The sequence below is a fragment of the Thunnus thynnus genome, chromosome 11, assembly GCF_963924715.1.
Source record: "Thunnus thynnus chromosome 11, fThuThy2.1, whole genome shotgun sequence".
In the NCBI taxonomy this organism is placed as follows: Eukaryota; Metazoa; Chordata; class Actinopteri; order Scombriformes; family Scombridae; genus Thunnus; species Thunnus thynnus.
In genome coordinates this window covers 32,051,059-32,072,041 of record NC_089527.1, presented here as the reverse complement: position 1 = coordinate 32,072,041, position 20,983 = coordinate 32,051,059, and the positions used below count along the sequence as shown (strand labels likewise).

At 39.0% G+C, this 20,983-nt stretch overlaps 1 protein-coding gene across 1 annotated transcript in view; it reads left to right on the top strand.

Annotated features, from left to right (window-relative positions):
* Nucleotides 1–1,142: 1,142 nt before the first annotated feature.
* Nucleotides 1,143–20,983, top strand: part of itprid2 (ITPR interacting domain containing 2) — a 51,557-nt gene continuing 31,716 nt past the window's right edge. Inside the window, exons 1-6 of the mRNA XM_067602601.1 lie at nucleotides 1,143–1,269; nucleotides 11,029–11,151; nucleotides 14,891–15,055; nucleotides 15,978–16,020; nucleotides 18,963–19,012; nucleotides 19,230–19,283. Coding sequence (XP_067458702.1) covers nucleotides 11,109–11,151; nucleotides 14,891–15,055; nucleotides 15,978–16,020; nucleotides 18,963–19,012; nucleotides 19,230–19,283 — 355 coding nt within the window. The 5' untranslated portion in view covers nucleotides 1,143–1,269; nucleotides 11,029–11,108. The remainder of the gene's footprint in view (nucleotides 1,270–11,028; nucleotides 11,152–14,890; nucleotides 15,056–15,977; nucleotides 16,021–18,962; nucleotides 19,013–19,229; nucleotides 19,284–20,983) is intronic.

Genomic DNA, 20,983 nt, shown 5'->3' with positions numbered 1-20,983 from the left:
CTATCTATCTATCTATCTATCTATCTATCTATCTATCTATTCTCCATCTATCTATCCTCCCTCTCTCACATTGAACAATACAGAAATTATGACTATGCAAATATTGCCCATTTCATAATTTTAACGGCTGGGCACAAGATGATGGGATTGACATTTACACTGGTTGTGATGTCACAAATCCTGTTCATGGGTACACACCTTAAACTTACATTTAAGATGAGCACAGAGAAACTTTCCCCCTTCAGCAGATGAACAAACTCTGCACATACATCATTCTGCACAGAGAAGCTCACACATACAGCTGCAGTAACAATAAGCACAACACATTTTTGATTGACTTTAAATATGTGGACAGCAGAAAACTATCTTAGAAAGATATTACTTGGATGACACTAAGCAACATTTTTACATTTATTTAAGAAAGAGAAACAGTGTAATCCAACATATGGGTGGCAGAGTGACCTCATGGCTACACAAACAGTCCTCTAGTTCAAAGTGGCTGCAACAATCTGTACAATGTCAAGTTGAGTAAAAATGCTTCACCAAAGATACTTTGTCAGTTTTTGTTAAAAGAGTCGCCAACTATATCCTGGAAAGTTATTTCTTCAGTTGCAAACTTACTCATTCACATGCACTCACCTCTACGTGAGAGCATAAGCATGTGGGCGTTGCTGTGGGTTCATATTTCATATTGATCCAACCCAGTCTGGTAAACAGGCTAAAAATATCATCCACCTCTCTGCAAAATACTGTCAGCTTTTTGTTGTTGTTGTTGTTGTTGTTGTTGTTGGGTTTTTTGTTTTGTTTTATACATATAAACTTGGCAAATGCAGCCTTTAAAATAGTTTATGGGTACACTGGTCGCCAACAGTACCCTGAAAAACTTGCAAAACTTGGATGACTTACATTGCAAGTACATTATGAAGGGATCCTCTAATATCCAGTATGAACAGGAGGAATGATTACATCAAGAAAAACCTGTTTCAGTGTTCATACGGACACCTGACTGCTGTTTTAAGACACTGTATGATTGTGAACCCAACCGTTAATCACTAGGACATGATGGTTGACTATGCTGCAGTCCAGCAGGACGCGCTGCTGCTCTGCTCCAGCCTGCTGAGGACACGCCCCCTCCTCCTCCTCTCCCTCCACGCTGCTGCTGCTGCGGCTTTCAGGAAGCGGAAGCAGGAATGTTGGAGTATTTTCAGAAAAGTTTGGACAAGTTTGACAGTTTGGGAGCAGAGACACAGACCGCGGAGGAACATGACGGTGAGTGACAGGACGTCTCACAGTGTTGCTGATAATAATACTGCTTATTACGCTGCTGAAGGCGATGATAACACTGTGGACACGTACGCTGCTGTGCAACACAGCAGGAACAGCTGAACAGGATAAACAAGTTAGTCCGATTGTAAAAATGAAACGTTTAATGACACATGATGGTGTGTAAAGAGAGCTCGTTTTTATTAGTGTTTAAGAGTTACCGAACGATGTTTACAGTTCATTTGAAAGTTTCAGACACGCATCGACAAGATATGGCTTCATTATTTTCACTGATATCGGACTGGTTTACTGTGTGTGTGTGTGTGTGTGTGTGTGTGTGTGTGTGTGTGTGTGTGTGTGTGTTGATAGACAAGCTCTGGGGCGCTTAAGTAAAAATTTCTTTGAAAACACTGAGTTTTTGCAGCAGAAACAGTGAAGCTGGATGTTAAAAATCTTGTGTTCAGTCTGATTAAGAAATCCAAAACCCAAAGATCTACAATTCACTGTCACAAAAGTCTAAGAAAACCAGAAATAATCATGTCCAAGAAGCTTGAGCCAGTGAATTTTTGTTGTTGCCATTTTTGCTTTGAAATTTATCAAAATAGTTGCCCATATCAATAGGCTAATCCATTAAGCTGTATAGTCAAGCAGTGTGTCATTGCCACCCCTTAATTGTCCAGGTTCTATGTGTTACATGTGTCTGTGAGCTGTGAGCTGCTTAACAGAAGACCGGGTTTCTTTTCCTCAAATAAATGTAAGGAGGTAAAACACTTGAATGTTGGAGAAAAGTCATAAAAAATGTAATTCTCTCTTAGCTTGTGAATCATCTCGCCACCCCTCAGGTTTACTTCGCATATTCATTTTCTGTGTACGTGCAGAAATGATTAATGATTGATTGATGAGTTGATCAGTAGAAAATTAGCTGGCATATATTTTGATAATCCATTATAGTAATTTATCAAGCAAAATGCCAAATATTTTCTGATTCCAGCTTCTCAAATGTGAGGATTTGCTGCTTTCTCTGTTTTTTGATTAACGCTGGGTGTTGGTCTGGTGGTCACATGTTTGAAGGTGTCACCTTGGGCTTTATGATATTATTTTTCACTATATTCTGACATTTTATAGATCTAGCAATTAAGCAATGAATAGAGAAAATAATAGTGAAATTCTTGCATAATGAGAATTAGTTTCAGCTCTGTGGCTGTGTTTGCAGTAAGCCCCTGCTGCCTCCGTCTCCTCTCTGTATGTTTGCCAGTTCTCTGTGTTATGACTTGTGATGCAAATCAGTTCACTGTTCCAGTGTCAATACTGACCTCATAACAGATCTGAGTAGTCCGGACATGACCACTCTACATTGTTGTAATATTGTAGTGCTGAATTGAATAGTAGTTTGACTGTTCAACGAGTCACCAGACAGAAAAGTAATCAAAAAAATGTTCAGTTCTCATTATAATCACTTAAAGGATAAGTTCACTTTTTTCATGTCGGTCTTAAAACAACACACAGGCTCATATGTACATTAAAAGCATTACTGGTCACTATAATTGTTTCTCCTGTCCACACTGGCTGTGATGATCCTTCCTGTGATTCCAATGTAAGTTATGGGAGAGAAAATCCACTGTCCCCATTGTGTGTATTCTAATGTTTCACCAAAGCTTAGTTAGACAAGTGTTTTTTTTCCAAAAGTTACAGTCTTTTTGCTATTGAAGCACAAAGAGGGAATTTTATACTAAAAAGACGAAAATGTCGTCTTGATTTGTCTAACTCAGACAACTGGAGACTCATACTAAAGAGGACATGTCATGCTTTTTGTGGTTTTCTGTTATTCATATCCTGTTATGATGTTGGATATCTATGTTAAACTTGGTTGAAGCTCCAAAACTTGAGTTTAGCGTATGTAGAAATGCTGCCTGCCAGTCAAAAGTCAGGGCTTCAACTTGCTCTGAACACTTTGTTTTTCAACTGATGCCAATGCGCTGATGTCGGCTCATCACAGATGCCCATAATCGGCTGTCTGTTCCTTAGCTTTGGTTGCTAAGGTTGTTGCTAAGGTTTTTTCACATGTTGTCTGTGTTGCCCACTCTCTGATTTCAGATCAGGTTTCGGCTCAAACATGTATGGATGTTTTTGAGAAGTTGACATTTCGAGTAAAGAAGGAGAAAAAGTGGTGAAATCTAATTTAGTTTGTTTCATGGTTTGTTGACGTCTGGAGCCGGTGGAAGTCTCTCCTGATGGTCAGCTTTCAAGAGCTGGCCAATCAGAACAGAGTGGGCTCATCAGGAGGCGGGCCTTAAAGAGACTAAAGGAGCTAAAACAGCCTGTTTCAGACAGAGGCTGAACTGAGGGGCTGTGTAAAGGGTCAGTATGAGTTTTTTGAACTGTAGATTATGCAAAGATATTCTAGTAAAGCCCCAGATTAAAAATATAGACCTTGAACTGTGCAGAATATGTCCCCTTTAACTTCAGGTTAACTTTAGAATGCGTTTTTGAGTGTGGACTGTGGATTTTGTCCCCCATCACTACACTGGAATCACTTTAGGATCTCCATGCAACCAGTATGGACAGGAGGAACAATTACAACAACTCATATGGGCAGGTGACTATTGTTATAAGACAGACTTGAAAACATGTGAACCTAACCCTCAAGGGAATGATTCAACATTTTGGGAAATACACTTATTTGATTTCTTGCTCAGAGTTCGATGACAGATTGATACCACTCTCATGTCTGTCTGTTAAATATGAAGCTACAACCAGGAGCCGGTTAGCTCGGTTAGACTGGAAACAAGAGGAAACAGCTAGCAGCTCTAAAGTTCACTAATTCACATTTTATGTCTCGTTTGCTTAGTTTGTAAAAAAAAAAAAAAAAAACTGAGGTGAGATGCAAATTGTTTTAACAGTTCTGTAAAATTACACTGGTGTCAGAATGACAAACAATGGAAACTGGAATAATATCAGGAGATAAAAAGTGGGATGCAGTGGATGATAATGATGATGATGATAGTGGTGATGGTGACAGTGATGATGCTGATGATAGTTGTGTGTGGGGCTGCAGGTCGGTCATGGAGCTGTTGTGTATCAGGTGACAGCAGCTCAGTCCAGCCCTCCAGGTTCAGGTCTGAGCAGGTCATGTGACTTCCTGGGAAATTGTTCCTTTTGTAACATGATGATATGGGCGACGGTTGTCTTTTCCTGATCTTAACGATGCAGTTTAATTCACTGACTCATTTTTCATCAGTGGTGGAGGAAGTATTCAGTTCCTTTGCTTAAAGGATCACTTGAGACAGTGTTACGTGCTGCTAGTATAACACACTCGAATTTCCGTCCAAACTTTTGTCGAGTTGCGTTGTGGGCAATGTAGTTGTGACAAGGAAGAAGAATGCACGGATGAAAAAGACGATATATGTGGTTCTGCTGCATTGATTTTGATTTAAAGGAGAAATGTCCATCATGAGTCCGACAGTGTTATAGGAGTGCAACGCTAAACTGGTGGAGAACTTTTTAAAGTAAAAGTCATCTTACTTCACTGTAAAAAATACACAACACTATTTCTAGTATTATCAGCAAATTCTACTTAAAGCATCAATAGTAAAAGTACTCATTATGAAGCAAATGTTTATTACACATTATATTATTTTATCATTAAAGACACATATACTGTATGTATCTAGGCTAATTACTGCTAAACCTCTGCTTGTCAGTTTAATGTGTCATGCTCATATGTTTTACGTAAAATTAGAATATTCAAATATCTGATAACTCCATCTTTCAGGTAAATGTAGTGGACTAAAAGGAACAATATTTCCTTCTGAAATATAGTGGTAAAGTAGCATACAATGGAGATGCTCTAGTAAGATAGTACAAGTGCCTCAACTTTGTACTTAGTACAACACTTGAGTAAAGGTGCTTAGTTAGTTCTCACCACTGCTTGTCATATGTGTGTCAGCTCAGTGAAATAAACAGTGAATGACTGTGCCAAAGGAAAGCATCTCTCTGATGCTTTATGGCGTCATTAGACTCATGGTGGCTATTGATCATCAGTGGTCATAAATCCAGATAAGAAGGTAAAGCCTCTGCTCAGTGTGCTGTAACAATGACATAAGTATGATGTAAACAGGCCGTGTCCTCTCCCAGTGAGCACTGATCACTGTCTGTGAGATGGAGGCTTAAGTGTCAGCTCAGCTGGAGAGTTCGCTGTGTTCAAGCTGCGGGAAATAGACTGTAACAGTATGATTTCATTCATACAGTCATGACCTCTGAGTCTGGTTTCTCTCAGAGTCAACAGGTTAACTTCTGCTGGATGCTTACAGACAGACTGGATATTCATACAGTCAGTGGATCAGCTTTTCTCAAAGACATTCAATTTACAATGACATAAAACAGAGAGAGAGAAGCAGGAAGTCATCACATTTGAGAAACTGGAATCAGAACATGTTCTTTTGCTTGATAAACAACCTCATCATTTCAGCTTTTTGAAGTGCTTTTAAATGTGGTTATTGAGCTTTAATGAAGTCTAAAAACCTTTACCTATTGACCAAATGTAGCCTAGTTTGACCTGAAAATCACTAAATCTTTGCATACTGTGAAGCAGCACAGTGAAACAGCAGCATTTTAGTTGTGTTCACACTAATGAGAATACATTTGAAAATCGGTGCACCCATATACACTGATCTGCTGTTTTCTACCAGTAAAAACAGAACTTTTCCAAAATGCTGATTTAGTGTTTCAGTATCAGATCACACTATCCACCTGCTGTCACTGACAAAGTCATGTTGGTGATTCTGTTAAGATGACTACACCTGGGATCAAATCGCGATTTGAAAGAGTAGTATTTTCCAATCACAGGAGATGTAGAACAGGCCTTTTTCACTTGTCATAGAATAACCACAGGTGATACTAATAACATTAACAATTAAGAAGAAACAACTAAACATCTATTTTATGAATGTCAGTAGACATCAGGATTCTAGAAAACCAATTTACTTTAAACCAACCATTCAATGAAGCTGGAAGCCAAGGATCTAATACTATATTATGAAAACAAAACCAGAAAGTTCAACAGGCTGTCATTTTATTAATTTTACTGGGAAAATTTCATATCCATATATCCAAGTTCTTGAGGTCATGCCCATCGTCTGTCCAACTTATAAACAATAAGAAATGTGCACATACAGTTAGTATGCTCCAGGAATGTTTGAAAGGAATCTGATTTTATTGCTTACCTTTTCTGTTAAGTTATTTTTATTTATTTCTATTATTACTTTTACCCCATATCCTGTTACTATGTTGAATGTATCAACCAATTGAAAGTGAAGTCATACCTGTTATGTTATCTTTATTTCATAATGATGCCTAAGTGTTTTCTATTGTCTTAATGTCACACATGTTGCAAGTGGCAGCTCTATAAATAAAAAGATACAGGGTGTGCTTCTCAGTCTGCCACGATATCAAAAAACAGAGCTGTAGACGTTTTAAAGTGATCCATTCTAATAATAGACTGTATTGTAACAATAATGAAAGCAGTAATGCTGCATTCACATGGATTCACTGAATTTATTCTTTTTTAAAGACCATTGTTTAGAATTCAGTGGCATCTGGTCGTGAGGTTGCAGATTGCAACCAACCGAATACCATGGTCCTTTAAATTAATATATTTTTTTTTAAAAAGCAATTCTTTAGTTATTAAAAAGAACCAATAAGAGTATTAATAAAGAACTGGGCCAATAAGGAGTATCGATATTAGTAGTAGTATTGATTAAATCCTAACGATACTCATCCCCCTGGGATTCAGGGTTGTAAAACCGTCTGTTCTTTCAGTCTGTGAAGCTAATGTTAACATTAGCTAAAGCAGCTACCAAGCAACATCAACAGTATCTATTGTCAATCAAAACATTGTGAGATGCGACTAAACAGCAGTTTATCATTATTTAGTGCAGTAACTGACCAACTTTTCACTGTTATCAATAAATATAAAGCAACTTATGTATGTCATGATTATATTTCACAGTTAGTAATGTCAAGAACACCACAGATGTAATAAATGAGGGCTAAATTGGTTGTTTTTTCTTTGAATAAACAGGCAAATTTATGTTTATGTTGACTTTTCTCTGACTGGTTTTGAAAAAAGAATATATTTTATCTGATTCTATTCATGTGGAAACAATACAAATTTGTGATTATGCTCGATAAAAATGTCTTGTTTAATACTATTTAGACAGTAAATACAGGCCGATGATTTAATTGAAAGAAAATGATGGCAGTGTAAACAGAATCACTTCGCTCTCAATGGATCTGTGGTCAGATACGTGCCTTTTGTCGAGGGTGTTGAATAAATGTTTAGAGATGTGAGGACATATGTTTGATTCTTTGTGCTGTGTGTGAGGCACAGTATCTAACATTAAAGCCCCGTCTGCTGTAGGTTGTTGAAATTTCAAACTGTTTATGGATGTTACATTGGTTTACTGGACTGTTTTGTGGGGGTGGAGCCTAATGATGGTGATGTCAGTCTTTCAGTTTGCCCAATAAGTTGGTCTCAAGCAAGATGTCGCAACAGTCTTTCAACATTTTTGACCTCAGAGATTCTAAAGTGGTTTGGTAAGAAACGTACATACATACAAAACATCCATCTTGTTTGTTTCAAAGAAGACTATGGGGCGCCTTTAATATAAAAATATCCAGCAATCTTTTAATGACAATTTGAAGTACTTGACAGCTTTTCATACTTCACACATTCTGGTCTGTACTCAAAAGTCAGATACCCAGCCCTTTCTATGGATGTTGTGATGTTTTTTTCACCATGAAAACTTGTCAACCTGAAATCCTTTGAAACTGACAGAATCCAAACACACACAGCTTCTGTTCTCTGTGAGGGACGGATATGAGGGATGCATATTTGTTAAAGCCTCCTTTAAGACTACAGGAGCAGAGTGTTTGATACTGATAGATTCTGAGGATGTGATGAGGGTGAAAAACAGTTGACCGGCTTGTCACTAGTACTCATGTGTTCACTTACATATGATAAAGACTCACTATCGGCACACAGTCTGCGTGTGTTGTTGTTTTCTAACATTCCAGTTTGTTTTGCATTTGGAAGAGTGATCTAAAAATAAATCTATCCCTCCCTCAACCCCCTATCTCCCTCTCTCGGACAGGAAGTCATTCTGTTCTTCATTCTAAACACTCGTTTCCTGTTTCACACGTTCTCATTTAGATTTGGCTGCATGCTCCACTTTTTTTCTCCCTCCTCCTCTCCATCATTGTTTCTCCATCTGTATTTTACTATGTTTACCTCTGTGCTTTAGGTTTCTCCTCATCATCTCATTATCTTTTTGGCTTGACTTCATCAGGGGGCCCTGCCCTATAAACGCAAATGTCTGTCCCTAACTGACTGACTGATGAAGTTATATCATTGGTTGGCCTTCAAACACTCAGTTGACCAATGGTGTAACTTCATTAGTCACCTCAGCTGAGTGTCACCACATCATGTAGCCATCATTTCAAACTCAAAGCCCTCTAGCATTTCATACACGGTCTTGCCATAGACTGGGTTTTGACCTAGTCTTGTTGCTATGTTGATATCATCTTGTTCATGTGTTCATATGGAGTTTGATTTCAGTAAATTACTCTGTGACTCATTCTGCATGTTAGCTATTATTAGCAACCATGTAACCAAATGACGCACAATATTATTATATTGCTGTACATAAACTGTGATCTCGTTCCTGTTGGTATGAACAGTCGGCTGCTGGGACTCAGCCAGCAGTTTGCCTGAGACTGAGAGAATGAGTTTTTTCATGTGTGTGTGTGACAACAGGAAAGCTTGAGAACTTTACTCTAACTGAAATAAACAACTTGGACCAGAAAGAATGCTGCTAATATTTATTTTTATTAACAATTAATCTGTTGATATTGTAATTTAATCTACAAAATGTCAGAAAATAGTAAAAACTGTCCAAGGTGAAGTCTTGTTTTGTCCAACAGTCCCAATCCTGAACATACTCAATTAAGAATGATATAAAATGGACACAAGCATCAAATCCTCACATTGGAGAAACTGGTGCCAGAGGATTCTTTTTGCTTTATAGTTCTCTTAAATGACTGATTGGAAAAATTGTTGTCAAGTTATTGTCTTGATCAAGTCATTCATTACTCAGATGAGACTACCGGGTAAGAGTTCATGTATTTACGGAGTTTAAAACTTTCCAAGTTTTTGGATTCTAACATTTGCTAATTACCTCTAAACTCAAAAGTACTGCTGAGGTTGATGGAAATGTCATTAGTTTTACAGTAGTTGATCATAAACTAAAGTACTGGACAAAATTGACTTAACAAGGACACTCCAGGAAAAGTCAGAGAATCACCAAAGTTCTTACAATTCATCTTGGTGTTTGAACTAAATTTTATGTAAATCCATCCAATAGTTGTTCAGAGATTTCACTCAAAACAACCAATGTCAACCTCATTGTGATAATAGAGCAGGGTTACTCAAATACAAGTCTTAGAGGTCCACTTACCAAATTCCCACCACATCATAGGTCAAGTAATGATGCATTAAATGATGATATTTCAGTACAAAAACTCCAGAAGTCTGTACATGAATAGCATTTCTGTATTAATGGGAGAAGTGACATCTTCAAACTTGGGCACAAAAGGTGTGAAGGCCAGGAGACACTAGTGTAAATGTTCATTAGTGAGTACTTCACTGTATTCATTGTTGAAAATGTTTGATTTTACAATGATTCTGCTGGAGTGTTGATATGACGACTTCAACTGATTCAGTTTTGTGGTTCTTACCTCCTTGTTTTTTTGGGATAGTGGTGTTTAAAACAGACCTGTTTGGTGTCATAGTGGTGTTTTACAGTACCACTCTTCATAATGGCCACTGTTTCATTGCAAATCAAGAACAATGGTCTTGTACTTCCCTCAGGCGTATATCTCAGTCCACTTATCCTTAAACACAGTTTTTCACTTGCAACCTTTCTTATTTTCAACTGGAGTTCCTATATCTGACAACAACCTTGCTAACTGCGGCGACTATCAACTAGCTGCATGATGGCAGGTGATGGTATGTGATAGTGATGTAGGCCTATCACTTAAAAGTGGTCCCTGTCAGGTTGTGGTTAAATTTTGTTCACGGTCCAGATTAATTCCTATTCGGTCTGGATGTGGACTGGAGTTTGTCTGTTGAGTATGTATGCACTAGAGCAGTGGTCTTCACTACAGGTCTTCACTTTGCATGGGAGCCATACTGGCAGGAGACAGTCAATAGGAGAGCCACGTCTGTTGCAAAAACACCAAAAGCCACCCTAACCATGAAGTAAATCTGCCTCCTAATTTGTCATCCCATGACACACAATATATAATGCAGCCAATACAATCTGAATTGAACAGGTTTACCTTAATGGGATGAGCGGAAGCAGGCATGCATTTCCTTGACTTTCTTCATGTTATATTTGGAGTTTGTTGTTGCAATCCTGGTGAATTATGTGCATTAGCTGCATTATCATAATTATTAACTGTGATGCAAGCCACCAATTAAAGCTTTGCAGGTTGCGCAATGAGTAACACTGTGCTAGAGATCACCAAAGTCAGTAGGATTCATCCTCTGGGAACCATTAATGTCTGTACAAAATTTCATGGCTGTTCTTTTTGACAGCTGTGCGTGTGTGTGTGTGTAATCACAGCTGGTCTCAGTGTGGGTAATTTGGTCATCAAAATAAAGGCCTGTGCCTGTCTCTCTGTCTCTCTCTCTCTCGCTCTCCCCAGGTGTGTTACCTTTTGCTGATGTTGCTGTAGAGTCGTCAGTCTTCTCTGACTGACCTGAACCACACACACAGCAGGCAGATATGGAGAGTGGAGCTCTGGGAATGGACACCAGCACTGGTACAGGTGGGTTTTCCTATTTGCACACACACACACACACACACGTCTGATGAAACACTGACTGTTTTGTGTGTGTGTGTGTGTGTTTGTGTGGGTGGGTGGGTGGGGCAGGGGTTTCTGTAACTGTTAATAATACAATACAAGTGAATATGAATCTGCCCAATAGTTTCATGGCAGTCTAGCAGTGGATAATATTTTGTTCTGCCTCAAAATTGACTAACTTCTTATCTTGGTTAAAATGTAACTAATAGCCGTTTTCGACCAAACATTTCCAGGAAGTATGGAACCAGAGGAACTAAACCTTTACTGTATTTTATGTTTCCACTGCATCAGAAGAGCCGTGCCGATTAGGCAAAGTAGACCGGTGAAGGAATAATAAAACGTGAGCCACTGAAACACAGTGTTGTCATGCTGTATTTTGTATCTACTGTATAGTACGCATCACTGGGTTGGTTTGAATGGGTATACTATCATACGCAAAATAAATGTATCTCCTTGTTCCTCCAGCTGTAACAAAGGTTAAGTCCCTGAGTTCCTCTAAAGGTTTTTGATCCCCTGGAAGTTACAGCAGTGGAAACAACCTATAAGCTATATAAGCTAAGCTACCTGAGTTACTGTAACTCAACACATTATAAGCCACAATCGATACTCCTAGCTGTATATTTGGTTGTTACTTTGAAGCAGCTGCAGGAAGTGCTTTGTTTAAATGGAAACAAACAAATTGGATTCCATAATTCTTTCATCTTTCAGTATTACTTTGTCCACATGACACATTGTGCTCAGAGGGTTTATGTCTTTGCTGGCAAATGATGATGTTGGTCAGCCTGTACATCTGTTCAGCAGGATCCTTCAGGATCAACTGCAGGCTGAACGAAGGATGCTTTTCCTTCATGTAACCAGGTTAAAGTCTTACCGAGGTTAAAATCTATTTTTCAAAAGAGGCCTATCCCAGAAGACAGCGTAAAAACCTACAGACAACAACAACATGCTAAGAAAACTGCCGTACATGACACAAAAGAGCATTAAAAATATCAAGTTAAGATGCATGTACAGGTATTTGAGTTTTTAAAAATTATCAATAAATTACAAACAAAACAACAAGACCGCTTAAAGAAAAAAGCTGTAAAATGGACAATTTCAATCCTGTTTTAATGACCCCATGACCTTTCCTCTAGAGCCATCCTTAAAAGACAGGTTCACCATTTTTCAAGTGTCTTTAAACAACAGTCATGTGTCCATATGAACAGTGAAAGAGGTTTTCCTCGTTGTTATCATTCCTCCTGTTCATACCGGCTATTAAAAGATCCCCTTCAAACATGCTTTCAGTGTAAGTGATAAAGGCCAACATTCCACAGTGTGTCCACACAGTCATTTTATGCAAAAATGCATTTAAAAGTTGATGTGAAGCTTGTATGAGGCTTCAGCAGTCTGAGTTAGTCATATCAAGTGGATATCTGACACATTTACAGTCTTTTTAGCATCAAATTCCCTCTTTGTGTTTCCTCAGACAGTGTTTCCCTGTTGAGCTGCGGTGGAAATATAGTAACAAAAAGAGGGACTTTGGCACTAAAAAGACTGTAACATTGAAAGATATCTGTTTGATTTGACTCATTTGGACGCTGAAGCTTCATATTAGCTTCAGATAAACTTTTAAATACATTTTTGTACAGAAGGAGGATTGTGGATTTTGTCCTCCATCACTTACATTGTAAGGTCATTATGAAGGGATCTTCTAATGGTCAGTATGAACAGGAGGAATGATTACAGCAAGAAAAACATTTTTTTGTATGTAATTACTGTATGTATTTATATTTTTTATATATACTTTTCTTTATACACCTTAAGGAGGGTACCAATGTAACTTTACTCTTTTATGGCCGGTGGTGGAAGAAGTACTCAGATCCACTGTGTCTACTTAAGTAAAATTACATAACAAAATGTAAAATATCTGTAGTAAAAGTAGTGGTTTGGTCCCTCTGACTGATATTTTTCTACTTAAATACTTTAATTTGTCCCCCATCTGTAGTTTGAACTATTTTATATACAGTTAACTAGTTTAGTCCAGTTGTTCCCAACCTAGGGGTCAGGCCCCTCCAAAGGGTCACCAGATAAATCCGAGGGGTCGAGAGATGATTAATGGGAGAGGAAAGAAGAAAAACAAAGGTCTGATACACAAATCTGTTTGATTTTTTTCTCTAATCTTTGATTTTTGGGTAAATATTGGATCATTTGAACATTTATTGAAATGAAACCTACCTTGAATGAAACCTTGAAAGTTTAGAGGGAAAAATTTTATTTTTGGTCTCCCTTAGAGTAGTTTTGCATGATTACCAGTTCAAAAAACTCCTTATTTATCCTATACTGGCCCTTTATGCAGCCCCTCAGTTCAGCCTCTGTCTCTTAAAAGGCAGTTTTAGATCCTGTCTCTTTAAGGCCCCCTCCAGATGAGCCCACTCTCAAAATAGAAAAAACTGGTGGAAACTCAGCTTTCAGAGGAGTCTGAAGCTGGTGCTTTCTGCTCACAGGGATTACTTCTACATAAGTTTACCTCATTAGTTGACACCTTGGCCACGTTTAATATGAACATTTGACATTGCAACATTACATATATGACTGAAAATAAGGAAAAGCATAATAGATCCCTTTTAACAACTCAGACATCTGAAATGTGACCCCGACTACACACTGCTTTTTGTAAGACATCAAAAGCCAAAAAAGTTGGAAACCCTTGGTTTCATCTTTAACAATGCGTTGTATTTTAAAAGCTTGTTATATTATCCACTGTGTCAAATCTTCATCAGAAAAGTGACTAAAACTGTCAAATAAATGTAGTGAAGTAGAAAGTACAATATTTCCTCTGAAATGTAGTGGAGTGGAAGTATAAAGTAGCATCAAATGGAAATACTCAAGTAAAGTACAAGTACCTCAAAATTGTACTTAAGTATGATACTTGAGCAAATGTACTTAGTTACTTTGTACCACTGTTTATAGCCTCATCACAGCAAAAAGTGGCAGAGTGATATTTCTTTACAAATCGTTTTGATTATAGACGGTACAAGGAACTTGCAATCTTTTATTTTAATTTTTTTTTAGGAGCTTGCTGTCTTGCTGTGTAGATTACTCACAAGCGCACTAGCAAGCCATCTAGCTTGCAAAATAAAAACAATGCACATTTATGAGCAGCTACTCTCCACCATACCAGTTGCTAGCTCATGACCGACTGTAAACTGTCCCCGAGGGCTTTGGCACAACAGTTACCTAAAACAGTAGCATCCTCCGTTTGCTAATCTATTTTGTGACTGTCAATTCAAGGTTAGCAGTGTTTAAATGGTTTGCTATTGTATGATGGTGCAAATTAGGGTGCTGAAGTTCATCAACATTAATCTTTAAGTGACTGTTCCACACAGATTTACCTTGCTGATATGACTGAATTTTCAAATATATTGGAATTCAAGGTGATGATATAAAATATATCACATTGCCATTAATGCTGGTGTGGCTGGTCCTCAGTTGTGTTTGGAGTGACCCTTATGAAAGGTGGTTGAAAAGAACAGTTAGATGGTCTAGATATGTAGGGCGAGGACTGTTGCGTGTGATCACTCCGCCTGACTCACCTGCTGTGTGTGTTTGTAATGAATCAGTTGTAGTTTCTGTTTGTCAGGTTGAATACCTGCCAAACCTGATTGATGACTTCACTGCGGTCAGGTTCTCAGGTTGACAGATTATTTGCCTCATTGATCCTCAGATCCCACAGTGCAGTCAGACTGCAGCATAGCCTGTCTGCGGCGTCGGGCCTGGGCCCAGAGTAGAGACTGGCAAGAAACAGAACCAGAGCACTGTGGCCCCCAGGGGCCCCAACAGAGCCAGACGGACTCTGAAGGGGATGCTCAGAGACCCTCAGAAGAACCAGGTGAGAACTTAACTGTCACCAAAGCAATGTTGTTAATGTGTTTCTTTAAACAACCTTGAATGTCGACTGTATTGTGAAAAAGCCAAATATTTCACATGAACCCTGTAGTGGCTGAGAAAATCCTATTTTCTGCTACAGTATCTGATATTCACTTTACTGCCAGCCACCATCCACTTTAGCTGGGTGCCATTGTCAGGGCTAAATAGGGCCCAGATGATACATCAGCATGATAATGGTATCTCACTGCAGTTACATCAGTATCTCTGTATATGTTGACTGATAAGTAACAAGAAATAGCAGAACAGAAATTCCAGTAATTCTGTATATGGGGTGATTTGGGAACTATATCTCCATTACATAGTTTGTCTTCTAGAGAGCACTGATAGTTTATTTTTCAGCCACAAAATGTTGATATCTCAAATTTGTTGGCCTATGTTGGCCTCAAAAACACAGCTCTAATGCTGAAGTGTATTAAGCTGCTGGTCCACTGATGTTCTAATGTTCATTAGATGATGACTTAAGAAAAGTGACTGTATTGAAGTGAATGGGAAAACCCCCAACTTTGTTTTTGTAATACATTTTTTTCCATAAGATATTAAGGCTTAAGGAAGGACATCGCTGGGTATTGGAGGTCGAAATAGATAATTTGGAAAATGGAAAAATAATTGACAGACCAATCAATAATTAAAATATCATTAGTTGCAGCCACAGCGGTGTAAACAGGGACTGGATGTGGCTCATTTAGATGTAAGCTGTGGTGCAATTGCAGCTAGCTGGCACCATAACTGTCATCAGCTGAGATGTTGAGAGTTATATACTGACGTCTGGCACCACTATAATATTTTTATAGCATGTTGTAATCACTGTTAGACACAGCGTCTGTTGGTTTTTGCTTTAACATGTTCATCTGTCTCTCTGTCAGGGCGTGTTCCTAACAAGATCACCAGCTGGCTGATTGAATGCAGGTACAGTATTCACTGACCATCTGATTAAAGGTATAATGTGTAAGAATTGGCCACTTGATCCAAACAAGTAGGGGTATCACACACACACACACACACACACACAAGCATGAGCCACTCACCACCATTATTACTCACTGAATATGGCGTAAAGCTTACTGTTCACAGTGAATCTGTGCTATGGCGTCAGATCAGAAAGCAGTTGCACCATGGAGATAAGTTACAACATAACTCTAAGTAACAACTAAATATTTACACACATTCCCCTAGGGTAGGTGTAAATCATAAAATGACACAGAACTCACTAATGGTAAAACGTTTTTTCTGCCACACAGCATCATTTTTCCATTAATTGCTGCCATTTTACAACACAGTAATCCAGTAGAGACCTAATTTATTGATATGATGTTTCAATATCGATCCAGCTTACTTTGACGTGCTACGATGCCAAATGGCTCATATCGGCTTTCACATAGTTGGTGCAACCCAGTGCAGTTCGTCGGATCAGCTGACATGACCAGCTGATGTCTCCCAGCCTGCATCTGCAGCAGCAGCCTGATGTTCCTACAGTGTCGGTGCAACTTTCTAAATAGACATAATTTGGATAAACTGACCACATATTGGGAGTCTATGTTGTTACTTTCTCACCTGAAAAAATATTAAAACTTTATAAAGTGACATATTAACAGTCCTGCAGTAAAAAAAAAAAAAATCATAAGCATTCAGCTTGGCTCCCGCAATTACTGCAGGTGCTACTTCTTCCTCTCATGTTGGACTGAGGGCAGACTGGGCGCTATAGTGACTCACTATCACCCCTGTGGTACAGAGTTGTATTACAAGACAGTATGGGCCAGATGGTGCCAGAGCTAACTGGTTAGCATGCTAACTTCAGTAGATATCTCTCCAGCACAATACATGTACATAATGTCTAAACTGTTATTTCTTAACATTCTGTTGATAATTTTAGATAATTTGGGAATGTTTTAAACTAAAATTCTGGCCAATTTTTACACATTATACCTTTTTAAAGGACGCGCAACGTATCCTACCATCTGATTGGCATGTGTTAAAGCAGTGCAGATTTTTCATATAAAGGTGCTTAAATGTTGACTGTGATGGATTATCTATCTGCAGCCAGTTACAGGTTACTGCAAGTTCATTGTCTTAGAAATTAATTGAAACCAATGTCCTCCTGGAAGGAAGAAAATCAATCAAAAACTAATGGATAAATAGAAAATGATGAACATGAATGTACAGTAAATAAAATTAGTAGTTAATGGACTAAAATTTGAAAAGTCAGCAGTATGGCCCTCTAAATTCTAACTGACTAGTTCAGTGACAGACTGAATGGTTTTCTTGCCTGATGGTTTATTGATATCTGGTGCGTGAAAGTGTATGTGTGTTTAGGAGCAGTGTTATCAGCTGCTGACGTAGAACCAACACAGTCAACGCCTAGACATAAAACACACAGAATACATACACTTATAAAAAGAGAAGACCAACGCCCAGAGATAGGGCACATAGAGCCGCTAACGCAAAGGAAGAAGGAAAGAAAGATGCAGGAAGAAGCTGACAGAAGACGGAAAGAAAGGCCAAAAAAAGAAAGTAGAGTAAACAGAGGAGGGGTTCTTTCTGCTGAGTCAACACTGTTATCACACACACACACACAGTATGAGCTGCTGTCACTCAAAAGCTTTTCAGTGCTGACGTGTCATAACACGATGATGTTGTAACATCAATGTGATAACATGACCAGAAGAATCAGAATTACAGGTTACTGTAGCAACAGCTGCAGGCCAGAGGCCTGGGGCCAACATGGCTGCCGTGGGACCACTGCGGCTGCGTGCTGTTATACAAGCGTCCGTGTGTGTTTGTTGAAGGCTGGCACGAAGTTTGTCCCATTGATAAGCTGCAGGTTGTGTAACAGCTCAGAGTTTCCAGTGTCCGGCTGCAGACAGCAGCTCAGACCCGCTGGCTTACTGCTACTGTCAACAAGGCTGATCTAGTTAGCCTGGGACAACTAGTCTGGTTAGTAGGACACCTGGGATAGGTACTAAGAACAGGATTTAGCCTGGGATATTGAGCCTAGCCTGGTCAGTAGTAGCCTGGCCTAACCAGGAGTTTGCCTAGGATAGTGTGCCTTCACCTGTCAGGCAGTTACCATAGGACCGTTGCCTTTTGTCTGATGGGCAGTTAGCCTTAGATTTTACATTTAGACATTTGGCAGTCTGACAGGCAGTATTGCCTCGCTTTTAAGTCGCTTTAGATAAAAGCATCTGCCAAATGACTAAATGTAAAATCTAAGGAACTGCCCATGTTAGCCTGGGATAGTTAGCTTTAGCCAGACTAGAAGGAGCATGGTATACTTAGTTGTTAGTCTAGGTTTGTGAGCCTTAGCCAGACAGACTGTGATAGTGTTGCCTGGTCAGTAGTTAGCCTGGGAGTGTTGCACAACCAGGAATTAGCCTGGGACAGGTAAACCTGACCAGGTATTGGCTTTGGATAGTTAGTTTCATATAAACAATGGGCTAGCTTGTTTACTTTAATTCAACCAGAAATGAGTCTGGGATAGTTTGCTTATATCGATCAAGGCTTAGCATGGGATATTACCCTCATTTTGACCAGTAGTTAGCCTGGAATAGATGCTGTAGCCTAGTTTGTTGTAAGCTAGCCTAGTCAGGACTGTGCCTTACCTTATCTGACAGCTAGTTGTATTATCTCAGGCTAAAGGTATTTTAAGCTAGCCTGATGTAGCAGTGACACTGACCTCCTCTGTGTGATTCGTCATATGATGAAAATGGCACAGGCAGTGTGTTTTGCCCTGTTTTTTGGGCTGACAGGAGCTGATGTGACCACACTCAGTGGTCTGTTTGACTTATATTTAATGGTCAGTTTATGGTTTGGGTGGATATATAAATCTCTCTTTTTCTCTCTTTCTCATCCAGGACTCCCCTCGGAGCCTCGCTAGATGACCAGAGTGCTTCTCCCAGCAGAGGTAATCCACGTTTTCTGTGTGTGTGTATGTATCATATTGTGAAGACCCTAACCTGTTCGACTGATAAACCAGTCACAACTTGTTTTTAGGTTTGGGTTATCATTGGGGTTATGTGTCAGAAGTGGTTGAGAACTTATTCTTACCCCGTGTTACTATTAATATGTTAATGCAGGGATTTTACAACTTTATTACTGTGTGTGTGTTTGTGTGAGAACAGGAGCGCTGAGGAACGGCTGCAGCTTTGAAGATGACCTTTCACTGGGAGCTGAAGGTCAGTACAGAGAAAAACTCACAATGAAAACGAGATTAGAGATTTCTGCTCATTGTTAGAAGTTTCCCACCCATGGTCTGCTAATTCTTAATTTTTACTGACGCAGGCAACTTATGGAACACTTTGACATTTTGAATCCTCTAGTTCTCAATCTACACAGAGTCAGATGCGAAGTTGGATATCATCATGGCCACACCTTAAAAGTTGTCATGTAGTCATTTGAATCACTGAACTTTCTTTTTGTAGCTGTGTCATTGTACATGAAGCAAGACTATGCATTTCACAAGTCTTCTATGAAAAATTACGTAACCCCAAATCTAATTGTCATGGAAATGGAGAAGTGTGACTGAAAAGGAGGCCAGACCAGCGCAATGCATGCAGTACACAAACATGCACGTACACAGTGAGCCTGCGTAAGAAACCTCTTGAACAACTGTGGGTCTGAAAACCGCCCTAGCAGGCCTTAAAAGCAGTATCCATCTTTTCAACGATCCTACTGTAGACCAGTACAACTGTAGAAGAACTGAACATCTTGATCCTTCTTGTCGATTTTGGCTTACATTCAAATCAGCACTAATGTTAGCTACATAGGCAGTGGCTAAAGAAAACTCCTCTTCCCGCTGTTTCTCCTCTCTCTCCTCTCCTTTCTCCAGCAACTCTGAATGTGTGTCTGTCAGGACTCTCATTTCATTTCTGTTGGCTACGAATCCACATAACATGGCCGTATGGGGACAATAAAACTGTCCTCTTTGAACAGAAACCTGCTATGCTAGGTTGACTGGTTGAAATAATGCTGAACCACAGCGCACATCAAACTCTTGCTGAAACACTTTCTGCTTCTTCTTTAGTGTCGTTTGCTGTTTAACAGCGGTTGGCAAACAATGAAAGGTTACAACACCTCCACCACTGAGGGATTTTTCAGATGCTTTCACATCACAGATAAACTTAAATCTTACAGGTAAAACTGTAGACTTTACATGTAGGCTGTTAAAGGTGTTAAGTCTGGGGAAGCTACTTTGCAGATGCACTGGACTGTAATGTAACTGGGCAGAAGCCATGAATAATAAAATATTCCTCAAAATTCCAGGTAAGGTGTATTGATGAGTAAGCATCAGTAATGACATTGAATATTTTCAAAAACCAAAGAATATGTAAAGGTGACAACAACAAGTAGCAACTGCCTACCATATCAGAATTTCAGCCAACTTATGTCTAGACTTGGACCTCATTAGGGGTGTGCCATATCGTATTGTTCACAATAATATTGGTGTAATTTTGAATATGATGAAAAAAAGAATCATATCGTCATAATGGAAATATCCCAAGTTGTTGACATAATGATGTCATACCGTCACACACAGTAACAACAAACATGGCTGAAAGCGAAAGTAACACTTCTACCAGCTCCACGCTGGAGGAGTTAGTTCTAAAAAGAGGAGCGACTTTAGTAGTGTGGAAGTAGTTTGGTTACAAAAGATCAGATGTACAACAAAATGTGGTAATATTTAAGAAGTGCAAGAAGACTGTAACAACAAAAGGGGGCAGTACAACAAACTTATTTCACCACCTAAAGCAGAAGCACCTGGTTGAGTACAACGAGAGCCAAAAGTCCCGCAAGGAGAATTCTGTCACATCGTCATGACAATCATTATCGCAGAAATACCCTGAAATATTGTGATGTTATTTTAGGGCCATATCAC